Source organism: Conger conger, chromosome 2 (genome assembly GCF_963514075.1).
Source record: "Conger conger chromosome 2, fConCon1.1, whole genome shotgun sequence".
Lineage (NCBI taxonomy): Eukaryota > Metazoa > Chordata > Actinopteri > Anguilliformes > Congridae > Conger > Conger conger.
In genome coordinates, this window is record NC_083761.1 from 74,933,003 (window position 1) to 74,952,494 (window position 19,492).

The 19,492-nt window shown below is 42.9% G+C and overlaps 1 protein-coding gene across 1 annotated transcript; it reads left to right on the forward strand.

The window, feature by feature from the left end:
* Positions 1 to 5,139: 5,139 nt before the first annotated feature.
* On the forward strand, positions 5,140 to 19,388 carry zgc:92360 (uncharacterized protein LOC436988 homolog). The gene is made up of 11 exons (XM_061232315.1): positions 5,140 to 5,603; positions 9,571 to 9,701; positions 10,094 to 10,185; positions 11,893 to 11,975; positions 12,404 to 12,516; positions 13,786 to 13,932; positions 14,267 to 14,350; positions 15,153 to 15,215; positions 16,651 to 16,722; positions 17,922 to 18,153; positions 18,371 to 19,388. The coding sequence occupies exons 1-11, from the start codon at positions 5,513 to 5,515 to the stop codon at positions 18,397 to 18,399; spliced, it is 1,137 nt and encodes a 378-aa protein (XP_061088299.1). The 5' UTR covers positions 5,140 to 5,512; the 3' UTR covers positions 18,400 to 19,388.
* The last annotated feature ends 104 nt before the right edge of the window (positions 19,389 to 19,492 follow it).

A 19,492-nucleotide genomic window follows, 5' to 3' on the forward strand; every position in this document is an offset into this window, starting at 1 on the left:
CCCTCTCTCCTGGGAGATAACCTTTGACATCCACAGATCCTATCATTGAGCCAATTAAACTTCTCAAAACGCAACAGCAGATACAGAAACCTCCCAGGCATTCCACAGTTATGTACTCATGATCAAGCATACCAGCACTAGACACACTCTCTTATTGTGTTTCCACCAGAAGCTGCACTGTCAAGGGTCGAACACAAAGCCAAACTGGCACCCGGAAGGTTGGTGATTCAAGCCCCGGTGTAGCCACAATTAGATCCATGCAGCTGTTGGGCCCTTGAGCAAGACCCCTTAACCCCACATTGCTTATAAAGCTTGAGCTAAATAACAAATTATATAAATGGTAAAGCCTTCCACTGAAATCAGAGGGGGGAGAGGAAGTTATTTTATTCTGGCTCAGATTCCACAATTCTGAATGTCTGGTGATTTTTGTGTCACATTACAACTGGATATATTAAGGAAAGTGTGAGGTTGATCCTGGCAGTTGGGTCTGCCCATATCCGGACTTGTGTTAATGAAAGTGCACGGCTCAGTGTGTGTGCTCACACCTCTCCATTTCCCTGTCTCACACCTTCGCAATCTTTCCCACCATTGTGCTGTTATACAGACAACACAGTTAACTCCATAATGATAGAGTGAACAAGAGATAGAGTGAGAGAGAGAAAGAAAGGGAGAGAGGGGGCAGGGGGATTTTGATTTCGATCAATAAGCATAGCAGCTCACATTCGTATGAATAAAAAAAATGTATATTCATTTATTTATTTACACAACGATTTGGTTGCAGCTGCACTGAACTTAAGGCTTAATTTACTAACACTTAGTAAGTCTGCTTAACCTGCACAGACCTCATTTAAAACAGTTTGACCTAATGATGTATTTTTATACGCACACCCCTTTGTTTCTATCCATAAAGTAATTTCCTTCTCATGTGTAGGCATAAAGGTAGATCACCAAAGCACTTCATATTACTTGTTATTTGCACCACTTTTATTTCTTTTATTTACCTCACCCAGGTAACAGTTTAGGTTGCCAAGGTGACTACACTGTCAACACTGTCTCCCTGTCTATTAATCAATCAATGAATCAATGAATCAATGAATCAATCAATCAATGACGTCAGGCTGATAGAACCTCTTTCCACCTGAAAAGACACAAGGCACATCATACTGGTGAGAAATAAGAGGGATCAGCAGGTTTTTTGAATAAAAATGATTCATTCTCACACATAATGTAGCCTTAAAGTGCAGTTCATTATAAACGGTTTTGAAACAATTTTGAAGTTAACCCTTGTGTTCTGTTTGGGTAAGATTGATCCATTTTTTGTAAAAGGGGGAACGAGAGGAATGAGAGATGTCTTTCATAACCAGTGAATAAACCAGAGGAGATGCGGTTCTTGTTTTGTGTTTCTATTTGCTGTTTATCATCTGTACTGTATTTTTCTTTATGGTTTTTTGGAATATAATAAGGGATGAACAATAATAAAGAATGTCTGTTCAAAACAATAAACATCAATAATGTACTGCAGGAAGATCTTGCTTCATTTTATTTTTCACAGATAAACATGATTTATAGCCTGTGTTTTCATCATGTAGGATTTTTTCTTTATCACAAAAACATGACTGACACTTTCATTGTTAAAGTGCTCTAGCAGAGGTAAATCCCAACCATTAACGATACATACACAGTGGCTACTTTATTAGGTACACCAATGTAGTGCTGGGAAGGACCCAGAACAGTCTGTTGAGAGTGACATGGGTTGCTGGAAATATTCTTTAGAGACTTGGATCCAAGCTGACTCAATAGCCACGCATCCATGCTGTGAATCTCCTGTTCCACCTCATCTCAGATGTTGAAACCACCATGTCCGCACAAACAACCACACCATGGTCAAACTTGTGTAGATCTCACATCTTGGCCATTTGCTGAACAGCTCAACCTCTTTGCCATGTCTGCATGCCTTGTACATTAAGTAGCAGCCGCAAGATTAGCTTTTTGGAGGAGCAGGCTCATTGTGTTAACAAGCTTCTAAAGTGGCCACTGAGTGTTTATATTTTTATATCGATTTCAAATTAAGATGGATATCACATCTTGTGAATATTTTTGCCTCAATTTTATTTCTTTATTGCTTTAAAAGCCCAATAATTTGCATATTTGACCCATGCAGGCTAACAGTATAAAGGGTATTTGACCCATGGAGGCTAACCGTTTCACAAGGGCTAAGCAATCTGAACAGCAGGTTTAGAACAATTAAAAAAGGAGAACACTCGGTCATTGCTACGTATAGTAGATAGTAATAGTAGAAATAAAATACAGACTGATTTTTTTTTACACACTGCTTATTGCACAGCATGAAATGCTGTAAAGAAGAAAATGAACTCTATGATGCGTAAACATCTTTACCCTTCCCCCTGGTGTTCTTCCTCCCCTGCTTCTGCTGTATCGCTGTCACTGCGGTGCGACTGAGAGCTGATGTGTAAGACTGAGACTTTTCATCTCCGAATACAATGCAGACAATGCACACACACACACACACACACACACACACACACACACACGCACCATTACTGTGATTTTGTGATGAGTAATTTCATGAAGCGGCACTACACATTCAAAGCTCTGTGTCTGTAGTCAACCGTGACATCATAATTACAGCCCATCGAAAGCACTGCACTCAGAAAGGAGACTGATATGATGGACATGAAAAACATTTCCGATATAATACCACACTTGTATATTTGCGTGGCTGCAGCAGTGGTTAACCCAGCCTTAACCCACATTTGTTCCACATGCCCAGAGACACCTGGCTGATATGTGCACTGCACTTGGACATCAGGTCAGCCATCTGAACGATTTGGTTGCAGCTGCACTGAACATAAGGCTTAATTTACTAACACTTAGTAAGTCTGCTTAACCTGCACAGACCTCATTTAAAACAGTTTGACCTAATGATATATTTTTATATGCACACCCCTTTGTTTCTCTGCACCCTTCTCTCTCTTTGGTATTCACATACGAACTACATGCACACACATACCATACATATTAATACATGCACAGAGACAGGCAAACACACCACACATACTAACACATGCACATTAATATGCACACAAATGCAGAAGAAAACACATGCACATACCATACACATGTACACAGAAATACTCACACCTTCATGCACAAGCTTGACACAAACACATACACACACTGACCTGTTAAGTATGCAATATCTAATCAGCAACTCAATGAATCAAGGCATGCAGACATGATCAAGAGGTTCAGTTGTTGTTCAGACCAAAAATCAGAAAGGGGAAGAAAGGTGACTTTGACCACGGTATGATTGTTGGTGCCAGACGGCATCCTACACAAAACATTGAACCTTGAAGAGGATGGGCTGCAGAGGAAATACAGATTTTTTTTTAAAAAGCCTAATAAATACCTAATGAAGCATACATATGCAACACCAGGACACACAAGTACACAGCCAGGGTCAGTGTTATTAACCATTGCTAGAGCAAAGCAGCGGTCTCCAGTCTGTGGTGAATTGTGACACCCCCTCATCAGACACTTTGAGCAGGCAGCTAGCCCCCCTCTCTGACTCACTGGTCCACTGAGCCACACGTCGCGGGGCAAACGTCACATTCGAGCCGGCGATTTAGCACGAGATCGTGCAGCCTCCCACCAACCACGTCCACTCCTTCAGAGGAGTTGCCAGAGATCTTCTGGGTTTTCAGGCTTAATTATCTCATTTGCATACACGGAGAAATTCAAGCCTTTAGATCGTGGACATGAAATAGCGCTTATTTTACCGTAGCCATGTAACCGCCCCAGAGACGTCTCCTGCCCACACGCTGGTCGCTGTCGGAATGAGAGGGCCCGTCTCTGTGATCCCTTTCTTTCTCAAACGAGGAGGACGCGATTCACCTCAATGAGGCCTGAGGCCCTTCCCAATGCATCGATAACTGGCCATGCAATTAGCCAACCACTGCTGCGCAATAGCCGCTAGATAGCCATAACGTGGCAAGGCTAGAGGGGGTTTCTTGCTATGAGAAAAAAACAACAACAGCAAAGATGGATTCTGGGCAATGAGCTGTCATTTCACAATGTGGCTCTTGGACGCACGCAAAAAAACATTGCGGTTGAGGACTGACAAGTTCTCTGAACGTAACACAATGTAGTAGGCATACAACATTCTGCTTACTCCACCAAGTGCTAAATAAGCTCTATCTGTCTCCCCTACCTGGTGTTTGTAGGACCTGATGTTTGTAGGCTACAATAACAAATGCTGGCGCACCCATCATTGTCAGGGAAAACAGAAAGCAAAGTCTCTGTTTGTGATCCCAGTTTGTAATCCCTGTAGTTGTTAGACGTTTTGTTTGTTTGTGCATGGCATACTGTGAGCACTGCCAAGAAGGCAATGGCGGCCCACTTAGTAAAGCTAAAAGCTTTATAGTTCAGATCTTTACAAATTTGTTTATGGTTTGTTTCTTTAACCCCCATGTCAGCTTAATAGGCCTTAATTGTATTCAAACTCATTGTGTAAAATAGGAATGTTTTGCTACGGGAGAGGTAATTGCTACATTGGTAATACTATAACATGCTATGAGCAAACAGTGTGAACACACTCAACACATTTTTCGCTTGGTAAATTTCCACGTGACGTTGGGACCAATTTAATAGTGTCTTAATCGGTGTTTTACTGACACCTAGCGTTAAAATAGAAGGAACTGCAGCATATAGCTGAAAGACGCACAGTTGACACTCCAGGTATGCATTATTATTTCACAGACTGCATTCCCAAAAGTATGTACAGCCTATGAACAGAAAACGTAGACTATCTTATAAGCATTAACTTGGAGCCATCACATTGTGTGCAATGACTGTATTAAATGTTAACAATTAGGCATGTAAAAACTGCCTTTGTGAAGTGAATAGCCTATAAGTATCCTACGTTATGATGCAGCAATGAAATAGCCAAATTATTATTATCTACAGAATTAAAGCAAAAGGGCAAAAGCTCTCATATCTATAAAAGGGATGGGCCGCTGGCTGGGCCGTGCCTGGCTTTTCAGCCATGCAGAAATATGCGGAACAGCAAGTTTGAACAACACCAGCCCCTGACTTCCGAGTGCTTATCTTAAAAAAAAAAAAAAAAACACCCTCTAGAAACGGAGATCAGGGAGGCGGTGCATGCGTGGCCACTCATTACAGTTTTTTATTATGTGACTGTCTTCCCAATCGTCAACGTCAGAAGCTGAAGGGAAGGGGGCTTTTTCCGATAGACTTAGCAGCGAAACGCAAGCCCCTCGCTACGAAATCGAAAGGAGTAAAGTGTGGGCAATTGGGAAGAGTTGCAGCTTCTCATACTTCATTCAGATTTATCTACCTGTGTGGACCTGCTGGGAGAGACAATTTATCCTATCAGCGAGGCCGAGGGGAGCGAGGTCGACACTAAAGACGATCGTGAGGAATTTCACTTGATGTGCGTTTTCACAAAAAACGGACTAACCTAGTGATACAAATGACGGGTGAGAACGAAAGGGCAGTTCGTGCTTTGAAAGAAATCCTTCAGAAGCCAGGTAACCACGCCTGCGCAGACTGCGGGGCAGCTGGTAAGTTGAATAACTTTTTCTTACCTAGCCTCCTTAGTTCGGGAAAACTCACAGGCGAGGGACCAAACGTGCCAGGACAGGCAGGAAGCATACCTCTTTCAGAGCAGTGCAGTCTAGCTCGAATACGATGAGAACGTACAGTAATGTAACGTATCTGAGATATACGGTAATACACGCGGCGACAGTAATGAACACACCTGTTCGTTAATGTTTAACCAATTTGAGGACCACAAAATAAATACATGAAAAAATAAACAGGCAAATAAATACATACAACTATTAATCAACAAATAAATAAAAGCACATCCATGTTTAAACATCGCTAGAGCATAAACGGTTACATTGGTTTGGAGGTTACTGAGTTTGGGTCAGCTGAGGGTGAGTTTAGTTTAATTACCCATATCTTGTTAATAAACTACTAGAAATTATAGCTGTTAGCTGGGTTGGTTCCATCACGGGAAGTAACTGTAATCAGTAGTTAACTGTACAAATAAGTGGAATATTAATCAATCTGGACATTTTGGATGTGTGTAAATAAACAACTATTGAGGATATGCAATTTAAACTGTGGACCAACGTCTTTGTCCAATTATAGCGTCAAGCACGTAATGAGCAGAGGTCATTATACGTTAGCGGATATTTGTCAGTATTTCACTGTCGAAAGACTCAGCTGAAATGACTGAGCGGAAACCCCCAACTGTAGACATAGGCCTATGGATATCTTAGAAATTACCATACATCTGACAAAAAGTGCCATGTGCTCAGCATTTATATACTGTACACATCGTCTGATTTAGTATTTTAGTATAACATTGATTTAGGTGACATCAGTTCAGAAATCTGCTTTAGTCAAATTTTCAGTTCTGGAGCCTTTTTTTCTTACTGCCAGGATAACTTTGTCCTTGTCTATAGTTATTTACACAACATTAAATCATTTTTACTTTTTTACTGAAGTATTTCACATGTATCTGGATCAAGGGCACTTAATCCACTGGTACACCACCTGAAGGGCAGCCTTGCAAGCTTCAACCCATTCCTTAAGTCGCTTAAAGTATTTAAGTTTCAGTGCAATTTCAATGCCTTTTTATGTCACAAAGCTAAATGCTAATGCTGTAGGCACCTTTGGCTTCAGCTGAGAAGTATGGAGTTAAAGTTTTGGCATCGATGAAAATCTATCTGCAAATTAGATTTAGACATTGGTGGGTGAATATTTAGTTGTGTAACCCGTAACAGGCACGAATATCACTCGGGCCACGGAGAGGAGTCATATTTCAAAATATAAAAAAAAAAAAAGCTCTCCACATTCCATCTCTTGCAGTCGGCCAGAATGCGTGACCTGAACAAAACCCTGTTCCTGATTGGCTAACCTCAGGCTATTTGGGATGTTCAAAGACTACCCCAGCAATATGCTCCAGATTCTGTACCTCTGGTTAAATGCGGACCAATAGGTTAATGACCTCACGTGAGTAGGTAAGAGAGAGAGAGTGGTTTCTGAGTCTGGTCGTATCAACACTGATTTCACCGCAGACACGGGAACTCCACTGAACCGGGAAGAGACGTCTGCTTCCGTGTCTGTGTAGTTGTGCAGGTGCAGACATGTTTAGCTGCTATAAATACAAGTGTGTTTCTCTCTGCCACATACGCACATGGGTGCACATGCATGCACACACGGAAGTACACGCCAGAATCACGTGAACAGTCAGCCAGCCATTTTTTTTGTGTCGGCGTTATGAATATGTGTGTGCACAAAGAGGATATGAAACTGTCTGGAAGGCAGTGTGTAAACAGCAGTGCTGACACTCTGATGACCTGCATTCAGATCTTACATGAGTACAAATAACACTAATACTGTTTCCACTGTCACACACACACACACAGACACACACAGTTCCCACAGACGCACCTGCATGCACATGCACGCACACACACACACACACACATACACACAATCGCACGCAGCTCCCGCAGTCACACTCTCTCACACACGCACTCACATCTAACACACACACACACACACTTCCCATAGTCACACTTGCACACACACATGCACATTCATTAGCATGTGAATGGCACTATCACCCCTGGAGTAAGATTCGTTTCCATGGCTGGTGACTAGTCACATATAGTGACTTGTCTTGCCTGCCAGCTTCAGCCATGTTAAGAATCCTGCAGATAAAGTCATACACAAACACACACACACACACACACATATGTACACACCCACACATACATACACGTGCGCACCCACACACACACATATTTACACGCACACACATACATACACACACACGCACACACACTCACACACGTACACACATACATACACACACACACAGACAGACACAAGAGAACATATCATACACAGTCACATTGATCAAGCAGTCGCATGTGTACTGTACATCGCTGTGGACAGCAGCACACCGACTAAAGAAATTTGCCTGAGGCAGGTGTCAGCATTACTTGGCATCTAATCCAACTCTTAACTCTCCATGTTGCCAAGGGCTTCAGTAGTTAATGTGACACTGTTTTGTTTTTGATGTCTGAGTGAAGGTCGCGTTATTGGTGTCTGGGTGAATGTGACGCATCGTTGTGTTATGTGTGTCTGAGTGGATATGACACCATCAATGTGTTACTGAATGGGACTCGAAATCCCGCTGGTAGAATCCCCAGCTGTTCTTTGTGTCTGTTCAAAAGGGACCAGAGAACACCGTTATCATGTTGACTGGTTGCCATGGATCCCTCCATCAGCGTTAGTGACAGGGGGAAACTGACCAGACAATCAAAATTAACAACAGCTTTTGTACTAGGAAAGCTGAGACACATCATCATATATGTAGGAACATCCCAAATGATTTGAATAGTTTTGAATTGCTGTCTAATGTCTTTCCCTGTGGCAGTGACATGAAAGCCAGCTCATTGACTAAGATGTTTTTGGCAGCTGTCTCCAATTTAAAATTTAAAACCACTGAGGTATATTGCAGCAGGAATCCTTTAGAAGTGTATAATTCTCCAGATGCATACCCCTTGCATATCTTGTTGTTGTTTAGCACCACTACCTTTTACCAACGTCCAGTTTTTCACTTTCTGTGTCATAGACATACAGTATAGTAGGGGAAGGTATCATTAGCTATGTTTTCGGTTGAGCCCTGAGCCCTAAAACCGTGTGTGAAGTTATTTCATCCTCAAGTGTTGGGCCTCAGTCGTCCTCTCTGCCTCTCCCTGTGAAATTGGTAAAGTGAAGCTATTCGCGGCTGCCTGCTACACAATTCAGGTCGCTCCTTTTGTTCTGCTACTCACTTCAAACCGCAGAGAGAAGAGACTGCACAGTGCCCATTTCCATTGAAATATATACTCACCGAGCACTTTATTGGGTATTTATCAGACTTATTTTTTAGACTTCTACTGCTGTAGCATATGATGTGTTGTGTGTTCAGAGATGCTCTTCTGCATACCACTGTTGCATTCCTGTCAGCTTTGACCAGCTTTCTCCTCTGACGTCTCTCATTAACAAGGCGTTTCTGCCTGCAGAACTACTGCTTAATGTTTTTTTGTTTTTTTTGCACCATTCTTTGCAAACTCTAGAGATTAATGTCTGTGAAAATCCCAGGAGATCAGCAGTTTCTGAGATACTCAAACCACCCTGTCTGCCACCAACAATCATTCCATGGTCAAAATTGGCTTAGATCATATTTTTCCCCATTCTGATGGTTGATGTGAGCATTACCTGAAGCTGACCCGTGTCTACATGACTGTATGCATTGCACTGCTGGCTGATTAGATAATCACATGAATAATAGGTGTAATAAAGTACAATAATTAAAAGTGCACACTGGTACCCCTGCTACAAATCCATCAGTAGTCATAGATGTCATCTTCTCTACGTCTGTTATCACTTACTTTTTCTATCTGTCCGTCTGTCCGTCCATCTATCGACCATCTTATATCTCTGCTCATTTTTATTTTTCAGACCCAGAATGGGGCTCGTGTTCACTGGGAGTGTTCATCTGTTTGGGTTGCTCCGGAATTCACCGGAACCTTCCAGACCTTGGCAAGGTCAAGTCCCTCAGCCTATCGCGTTGGGAGAACTCTGAGGTGCAGGTGAGCATGGCCAAGCGCAAAATCAAGTTCAAATTCCAACTGAAACTCCAGAGGGGCCCAAAACAATGAATAGCTCTGTCTCTGTTGTAGAATCACTTTGTCTATAGGTGTGGCCTCCTCAAAACGCTGCTAGCAGCAACAAGTTGCTATCGCACGTCTGAGCCTCAAGTTGGGTTGGTGTTTGTCCTCAACACCTCCTCCCATGCCCATGTCTGGTTATCATCCAGATCCGTCAGTCAGCACTACAGTGTGTTTGCAATTTGTGTGACCACAGTAATTATAGTGGCTGTTATCGTACGCTTGTAAGCCAGAAATTACACCTTACGGTGTTGGGGTGCTGCCTGTTGTCTTTTTCCTAAAACACAGCTTTTCTTTGCATGTTCATCTTTCAGTTCATGGCGGAGAATGGGAACGAAGTGATGAAAGCAAAGTATGAGGCAGCAGTTCCTATATACTACTACAAGCCCAACCACAAGGACTGCCAGTGAGTCTATTTTCAGCTCTAGTTATGGCCTCCAGTGACCAGCTACTATGTGGCAATACGTACAACTTCCTGTAGTGTGTGGGTGTATGTACATACATATAAATAAAACCAGTATTTTATCATGTTAAAAAAATATCAATGCTATCTGTATATCACTGAGCAGTAATGGATGCATTACTTCAAGGCTCATTTGTAGAATAAACTGAGCCCTGTGTTGTCACCACCACCGAAGACCTTCCCATGCCCTGAATCAGATGCCATGTTGAGATCTGCACGTAGAACTGTGGTTGGAACAACAAAAAGGTTCAAAGTTTTCCCAGCAGCCAAGTGGTGTGTGTTTGTGTGTGTGTGTGTGTGTGTGTGTGTTCATGTGCACATGTGTGAGAGAGAGAGAAAGAGAGAGAGAGAGAGAGAGAGAGCAGCTCTAAAACTTGAGTCTTCTGTAGCCTGGACTTTGAACTGGTTTACAGGTACACACCCTACCTGTACTGCTAATGAGCAGCACAGCAGATTTCCCCTTGTCTCACACTGCTGCAGTTCCCCACAGCCTGTGACCTGAATTTGGAGCAGGAGAATAAAAGCCTTCAATTGTATGCTTTTTAAAGTAGTTTTTACCATGATTTTTGCTTTTTTTTTTTTCTCAGTTTAGAATTTAAAATTGTCTCTTTCACCGTGACCCCCCTTCTTCCCTTTGAAAGGTGTTTCCTTGTTGGCTGCTGCTCCACTCCCTGGTCTCGAGTTCTGCTTGCTCAGTTGGTGGAGGGTATGCAAATAGTACGGATACTCCTGATTGGTCAACCACGGGCAGGTAGAACCTTATGTATTTTGATATGAGACCATGGAGCCCATCCACACACTTTAAATAAAAATAAATTCATAATTTGGCTGACGATTTGATTCAAAGCTACTTGCAGTTGATTAGACTAAGCAAGGGACAATCCCCCCGGAGCAATGCGGGGTTAAGGGCTTTTTTCAAGGGCTGAACAGCTGTATGGATCTTACAGTTGCTACACCGAGGCTTAAACCATCAACCTACTGGGGTCCAGTCATGTACCTTAGCCACTAGGCTTCAGTTGTATTCACAATGATGTGTTAAACACACCCCACCGTGCCAGAGTACCCATGTTTCAGATCTGCTTGTTCGCCACCCCAAAACCTCATTAAATGAGATTATATTGATCCTGACTGGCACCCAAAACTTCAGAACTTTATTTCAGGCCTCAGTAATCCTCTTCATCTTCATCTTCTTTTCCCTGCCGGCATTAAAGTACGAGAGTGGCCTTCTCGCAGATCAATAGGCTGCCTGGCTCTCCTAATGAAAATTGCAAAGCAAAGCCGTCCCTCTGTAATCAGTAACCATTAATTCTCATCAGCGTCGGCACGGGAACCGCCGCCGCGCGGGCTGCGTGCCGCTTTCTGGCGGCTCTCCCGCGGCAAATGCCCGCTCCGAGGGGAACGGAGCCGGATGATTGCTCCACTTGACCTTCGTCAGTCCGACTGGGAAGGGGAAGGGAAGGCTGTAAATAGTAGCAGCGGGCCGCACTTAGCCGATGCTAATGGCTCTCTCAGTGGCCCAGTCACTCGTTGCCCCCCTCCAATCGCCCGACCGCCAAAGCCACCGCACAATACATCACCTCGCAACGCCATGGAAACCGACGCGGTTCGGGTTTGAATTAATGAGCGTGTGTTGCTGCTATGTCTGTTCAGGGTGCTAAGAGAGCAGTGGATCAGAGCCAAGTATGAACGCAAAGAGTTTGTGGACCCTGGGAAGAAGCTGACCTATGAGGAAGGTGAGTACAGTACAAAGGCTTCAGCCCCGCCACCCATCTGCTGTGTCAGTTTCTCATGATATATACCATGTCCTCAGAGAAGACTTAGACTTCTCTCTAAGTCCACTTTAATGTGTATGTGTGTGTGTGTGTGTCAGTGTGTGTGATATGCGGCTCAATGTCGCAGTGCTAGTGAAAAAGAAAGAGTGCTTTTCACAGAGTTAGCACATTGTTAGTACATTGGCCTCTTTTGAACGAAACACTGATTGTGTTTAATGGTGTAGTTTTATACAACATGGTTGCTTACAATAGTTAGGCTTGAGTATGATGGTGTATTATTAAAGTGTCTGTTCAGTATATGCGGCTAGCGCCTGGTTTTGGTGAGGGTGTTGTGTGCGCCGTCGCTGCACCGCGTCTCGGTCTGACCGCGTGTCGCTGCGCTCCTGCAGGGGAGAGGGACGGTATTCTGATGAAGAGAGGCCGGGACAACGGGCAGTTCCTCAGCCGGAGGTTCGTTCTCATGGAGCGGGAGGGCACGCTCAAGTACTTCACCAAGTACGACGTGAGTCTGAGGAGCGGCTGCACCACGCCCATGTCCCCGCTAACGCGCCGCTGCGTGCGACGTGTGGGAACACAGTCATTGGCAGGACGGCCTGATAAGCGCAGGAGTCATAAACTATACCCAACATTTACTGCAGTTTATTCTTCACTAATGCCCACGTTTGATACATAGATTGTGTTGCTGAATTGTTAGCGCGATCCAAAGCAAAATGGTAAAATGAAACGTCCTCATTTCTTCCTAATGTAAAAACATGAACGAGAACCAGAATACTTTGTGAGCAGTAAGCAGGCCCCACAAAATACCAGGACTCCAGAGAAATGCAACCACTGAACGTGTTCAGACTAGACCTTTAAGTGCTGACCGAAACTCCCAGCACATTTCATCTGTAAGATGAAACCACTCATTTAAATCCCTGTAGTAATTCCCTGTAATAATTGCATCAAGTAACTGTTTACGTGTGTGTAATGCCTGAATCCCATAACCATGGAATATAATTTACTTGTAGGAGAGGGAATTGCTCAGTAATTCCTGATTATACAGTTAAAGCAAAACTTGGGTTTTTAGCTGTTGTTCAGTTTTGACTACATAAGCCTATAAAAGTGAAACTCCTGGAATTCTAATAAACTCATTTCTTTAGAGGGCTGCCACCAATTAATGGCAAGCAAATCCCTTCGTCTCACGCACACTGGCTGCCAATATTGGATGGGGCTTCAACCAATGTTGCCAATTTTCTCAACGCTTATTTTCAAAGGACTCATATTTGGGAATCATTTTCATGTATTAGTTTACCATATTGATGCAGCTGAATTGGCTTCTGTCAGTCACAACCTACCAGATGATCATGATTGGCCTTTCAGACTAATTCTATACACTGCTGTTTGCTCATCTCTCCTGCTGAAAAAAACAACAACTATGTTTTGAAACAGCTGGTAGATGGTTGACCAGTTCAGACAACCTCCCAGCTTGACGGGGTTTGAGCAGCTCAAGTTACGTTTTGAAACAACCAGCTCAGAAAAGCTACCAACACAGCTTTTTTCATGTTTTGAAACAGCTGGTAGCTGGTTGACCAGCTCATACCCAGCTACACCAGCTTTATGACAAACTTGGCCATGCTGTTTGATCAGCTCATACCTAGCTAGACCAGCTTTATGACCAGCATGACCAGCTCAATTTTCAAGCTGGTCAAGCTGGATTTTACAGCCGGGTCCTGTTCCACCCTGCCCTTTTCCACCCTGCCCTGTTCCACCCTGTCCTGTTCCACCCTGTCAGGCCAAGGAGCCCAAAGCGGTCATTAAGGTGGACACCATAAATGCCAGCTTCCAGCCAGAAAAGATTGGAAACCCAAACGGTCTTCAGATCACCTACCTGAAGGACTACTCCACCCGCAACATCTTCCTGTACCACGAGAGTGGCAAGGTACTGCTGTATGGCTTGAAGAAGCAGGGACAAGAATTTTGACTTAAAATAGTATTTCTATTACTTTATTGCTAAATAAGGCTGCCAGCAAGGTGAGACAGTTTGACTCATTTCAAGATTTGCCAATGGGACAAGACAACTTAATTTGGCAAGCAAAACGTAACTTAAAATAGAAGAATATACATGCCTTTGGAGCTGAAAGGGAAAAGAGTATTTTAAGTCTCATTAAATAAGTAAAACGCTTGATAAGACATCCTTTTTTTGCAATGGGGTTAACCTCTCTCACGCTTATCCCTTCACCACACCTAATTACCATTTCCCCCCTCTCCAACAGGAAATCGTGGACTGGTTCAACTCCATCCGGGCCGTTCAGTTCCACTACCTGAAAGTGGCTTTCCCAGGGGCGACTGATGTAGAGGTTAGTCATGTCTTCCCTAAAGGCAGGAACGCAACCTCTCCATCTCCACTGCCCTATACCTCATTCTACACACTGTGCTCATTCCAATTGCGTATTTTTTCTTTTCTTTTCTTTGCTCTTGACCCAGAAATCGATTGAGGTCTGCCATCTTCCAACCCGTTAAGTGTTCTATTTAGGGGCTAGAAGCAAAAGTCAGGAACTCCCGATCTTGCTGAGCGGAAGTATTTTTTAGGAAAGCGTGACCTATAAATGATCGATCTGTGGGTCCACCTCTCCCCATCTGCCACGCATCTTCCATGTCTGATGTGGCACCGAATTGACCTTTGAAGGAGCAAGGGCATTCCATTTGCCTTTTTATCGATTTTCCCTGTCTTCACTTCTTTTTCTAGACACTTTTTCTCGACTCTCCCAATGGGCGGAGCAAGGAGTAGAAAAACGAGCAAGGGAAATAAAAAATAGGGGAAAAATAAGCAATTGGGATGAGCCCCCTGTCTTCTTCTGGCCTGCTCCATCTGCTTCCAAGTTTGTTACATCTGCATAGTAGACTCCTGGGATTAGCCTAAAACTATCAAATGTATCATAAACAAAGGTGATATTTACAGTAATAATATAATAAAATAAAATCTAGTGTTGTAATGCAGCTGAGGTACTTGCCCCTTCTCCATGAGTTCCTTCATTACAGTGCAAAGAGGGTTTGTTTTGTTTGATTGTTTGATTGGAATAGCACTATTATCTTAATTAGATGTGGAAGCTTTTTTTAGCAGTACGTATCTAAGTGAAGTTTATTTCCTCTGTCCCACAGCTGAAACCAAAACTGACCAGGAACTTTTTGAAGGAGGGTTACATGGAGAAGACAGGGCCTAGGGTAAGTGCCAGCCTGTTGTACAATGAGGCTGTTTTTCTGTTGTAGTCTCTGAAATGAGACTGTCCATCACAGTTTACTGATTGGCTGATGTGGTCAATACATGGCCTGCTGGGTCAAGAGCACAGAGTATTCTGTACTTTGGCACTGACGCCTTCCAGAAACCACAGTATGACTGTTGAGGAAGCTGTGTGCCAATGCTCCACGCATCAACAGTCCTATTGTTCCTTTAGCACTGACAGCGTATACATTCATTTTTTTATTAAAATTCTCTTCCCCCACTGACAAAGGAAGCACGCAGCCGTGTGTGCTTGAAAGATAGAATTACCGCTACTGCTGAGTCACAGTGAAGAGTCTGACACAACTTCCTCCTGCAGTTGCAGCGTTGTTAAAGCCCTCATTAGTGCTGTTGTCTCATAATGCAATGATACTTGTCCTTTTTTCAGCTCAAGTCAATGAAATCGCACATAGACTGATGTTGAGGGAAACATACTGGTTTGGTGTTGTATTTTTCAGAAATGATAATTGACGGCTTTGTTCCTGAGGAAAGGAGTCCTCACATTGCAGGCCGGTTTGTTTCTGTAGACGTCTGTGGAACCGCGCCACTCAGAACAATGTGCTTGTCACTCAGCAAGTGGCTTAATTCCTGCATGTCATTCAGAAAGTGGAGAAATGGAGTTGGGGAAGAATATGTATCTTCAAAGACAGGCAGGCACTCCACCTGTAGAGAAATGCAAAAGAGTGTGTACAGAGATATCATGAGCTAAATAAAGGCAGGGGAATAATGGCCTCCTTTCGTATTTCCAGTTTTGGAATTCCAGAAGCACTGTTTCTTCAACAGATAGAGCTGCTTATGTTTTGGAACATTCAGTCTCATCATAGTAAAGCCGGTGCTTGCACACACACATAAATCAAAGGAGGTTATACTCACCTTATACAATGCCTCTTGTCAGACCACACGTACGGTATTGTGTGCATTTCTGGGGACTGTGCTACAAGAAAGATATAGAGGCACTATAAAAGGTTCAAAGAAGGGCAACCAGATTGATTCCATGTGTAAAAGATAAAAGATATGAGGAAAGACTTCAGAAGCTTAATCTCTTCAAGCTCAGCAAAATTAGACTTAGGGGTGATTTGAATGAGGCTTTTAAATTAATTAAAGGGATTAACAAAGTGAACTACTGGCAGTTCTTCTGGGTGAGCTTGATTAGCAGATGTTATGTTATGTTTGGAACTGTCAGAGGGGAAGGTCTTGCCCTTTACTGGCTATTCTTCCATGTACCTGAGCACTGTAGTGCTTAACCCTTAGAGACCCAAGGTGATTTTATTAGGTGTAGTTAGTGAAGAACTACCATTATGCACTGTATTCATACTGGACTATTTTTAATGAAAATATTTTGTGTAATAGCAGCATTGCCTGTCTGCCTCTCTCTGACAGCAAACGGAAGGCTTTAAGAAGCGATGGTTCACCTTGGACCACCGGCGGCTCATGTACTTCAAAGACCCAATGGTACTGTATGGCAGGTGCTCTGGCACTGGTGATCTAAGGCACCATTGGGGGGAGGGAGTTAAGATTCCAAGGCCTTTGACTGATGGGGGCCTTCAAAATTTGAGAAACTATGTTTTGTGGGGCCCAATGTGAGAGCTTATGTCTCCTTCAGACTACTTAATTTAAAATGTGGCATGCATTATTATTATTATTATTATTATTATTATTAGTAGTAGTAGTAGTAGTAGTAGTAGTTGTTATTAGTAGTATTCATAATAATAATAATAATAATAATCATAATAATAATAAATTACACAGTAACCATGCAAAGTAACTCTGTTAGGCTAAATAAATGCTGGTGGTAGAATATGATGTGACCTGTTTGCTGATAAGTAAAATGTTTTTTCCATTACAATAGGCAAACGTTGTCATGTTAGTACTTCTTTTGTCCTAATGCAGTGTAACGCAATGGCCAGTTGTTGGTTTTTATGGAGCTTTAATGTGTGTGTGTGTGTGTGTGCAGAAGAAGGGGCAGGTAAAAGTTGATGATTACACAGCAGAACATGATTCCTGCCATGTTCCCTCAGCTCCCATCATGAGCTAACTTAAAAAAATAAATAAATAAAAAATAAATAAAGAAATGAAGCAGGCAACAGTGGGATATTAATTATACATTTTAAATTTTAATTATGCGTTGCTCGCAGCAAGCAGATTGCGGTCTGCGCTCGATTAAACACGTCTGCCATTTCGGCCCCAGTCAGAAAAAGACATGTAAAAAGTACACTGATAATTGGATGAGCCATTTGCCGAGTGGGCATGTTGTGAGTTTCATTTCAAACACAGAGGGGGGGGGGGGGGAGGGCTTGAACCCTCTTTACGTGGAGACTTTACTTAACACGCCCTCAGAATACATTCCAGTCAATATCACTCCTATGTGTGTCTCTTTCACTGTCTTCTGGCGAGAGTGTGATAGTGGCAGACCTGGGTCATATATATCATTGTTTTGGATTCAAATACTTTTCCAAACTTTCTTGAGCTTGTCTGGTGTATTGGAACCTATCAAATAATCTCAAAAAAGTGAAAGCCCCCATGGCCGGTGCTCTCGGTTGGCTCAAGACCAGCCGAGCACAGAAAAGTATTTTAATCCAACGCAATGACGTATTTGACCCAGGTCTGGATAGGCTCTCCTTTCTCACTGTGCTTCTGCACACTTTACGCAGGATGCCTTTGCCAAGGGCGAGGTGTTCCTGGGCCACAGGGACCATGGCTACAGCGTGGGTCCCGGCCTGCCCCAGGGCACCCACTGCAATGGGGCGTGGCAGCACGGCATCACCATAGTGACGCCGGACCGCAGCTTCCTGTTCACCTGCGAGTCCGAGGGCGAGCAGCAGGATTGGCTGAATCACTTCAACGTCGTCATCAGCACTACGATGACCCCGCAGGAGTACTCCAGTGAGTACAGTTCAGACATGTCTTTATGTGTGATCGTCTTACGCTCACACTGTGTGTGTGTGTGTGTGTGTGTGTGTGTGTGTGTGTGTGTGTGTGTGTGTGTTTGCGTGTGCGTGCACGGGTGTGTTGTAAAATGCATATATATGTGTGTGCGTGTGTGTGTGTGTTGTAAAGTGCATAAGTTTTACTAATAAAACCGCAATGCTTGTTTTTGCAGTGGAGGCTCTGTTAAGGCACAAACACTGATGGACATGAACACTACAACATTGTCTACACTTCTCCAGCACCGGTAAACCCTTCAGTAGCAAACTGGTCTTCCTCACTAGCCTTCGTCCCTGGCAGGCGAGAGACCGTCCAATCACAGCAGCCTCTGACTCACAGCAGAAGAACACTACTCAGGCAACACAGGTTCTGGGTAGGTTGGAGATTCTGATTGAGCCTTGGCTACATCTCCCATGGTGCATCAGTTTATACAAACATTTACAAACAGTTGAACCATTCAAACTTGTTTTGTGGTTTTATTGTCAGCCCCTTTGCTGATTAAAGGAAAGGACAACTTTTGAAATTAAAGTGCAGGGCATAATACCAAATGTTACAAGATTTTTTTTCATCACAAGAGAGGGTGATTAACTTTGATAGCAGTATGAGCCCCTCAGTCAGAATGGAGCTGTGTGAGGGAGAGACCATAACCAGCCAGTCCAGGCCCAGGCTATTGAAACATGGACACAGGGGGAATAATGTTTAAACATGTATGACAATGCCTGTCAAAACGTATACACTAAGTTTTTTGGTTTTAGTTTCTTTTGTTTTTATAATTGATGTTCATTGAATGTTTTTGCAAGTCTCACTGAGCATATGGTGGTTTCTGTGCCAACCCATAAAAATCTGATTTGGGTCTGTGTCAAACTTTTTCAGAACTTTCTGTTGAGGATAAAACAATGGTCAGACAGGAATATGTTTTCCCTGATAACACTGACACCTGCTGGCAGAACTAGTGATGATGATGATGATTATGGTCATGATGATTATTATTGTTGTTATTAATATTTTATACATGAGTCAATTAAAGAATATTAAAAAGAAACTGTCTTATATAGTAGTTTTATGATTCACAGGAACCTGCATGCACTCTTAAACAATGATGAAACCTGGCTGAATTTCATAAGAACATAATACCTGAGAATAATCTTTGATTGTATTGTTAGTAATAAATCAATAAATTCATACTTCTCCAATTTTGTCTTTTTTTAAAGATAGTGTTCCATGAATTAATCCCTTGTGAGCTGCAAATTAGAAGGTTCTATCTGCGTTCTGAGTGGTTTGAGATATTGAGTGAGGG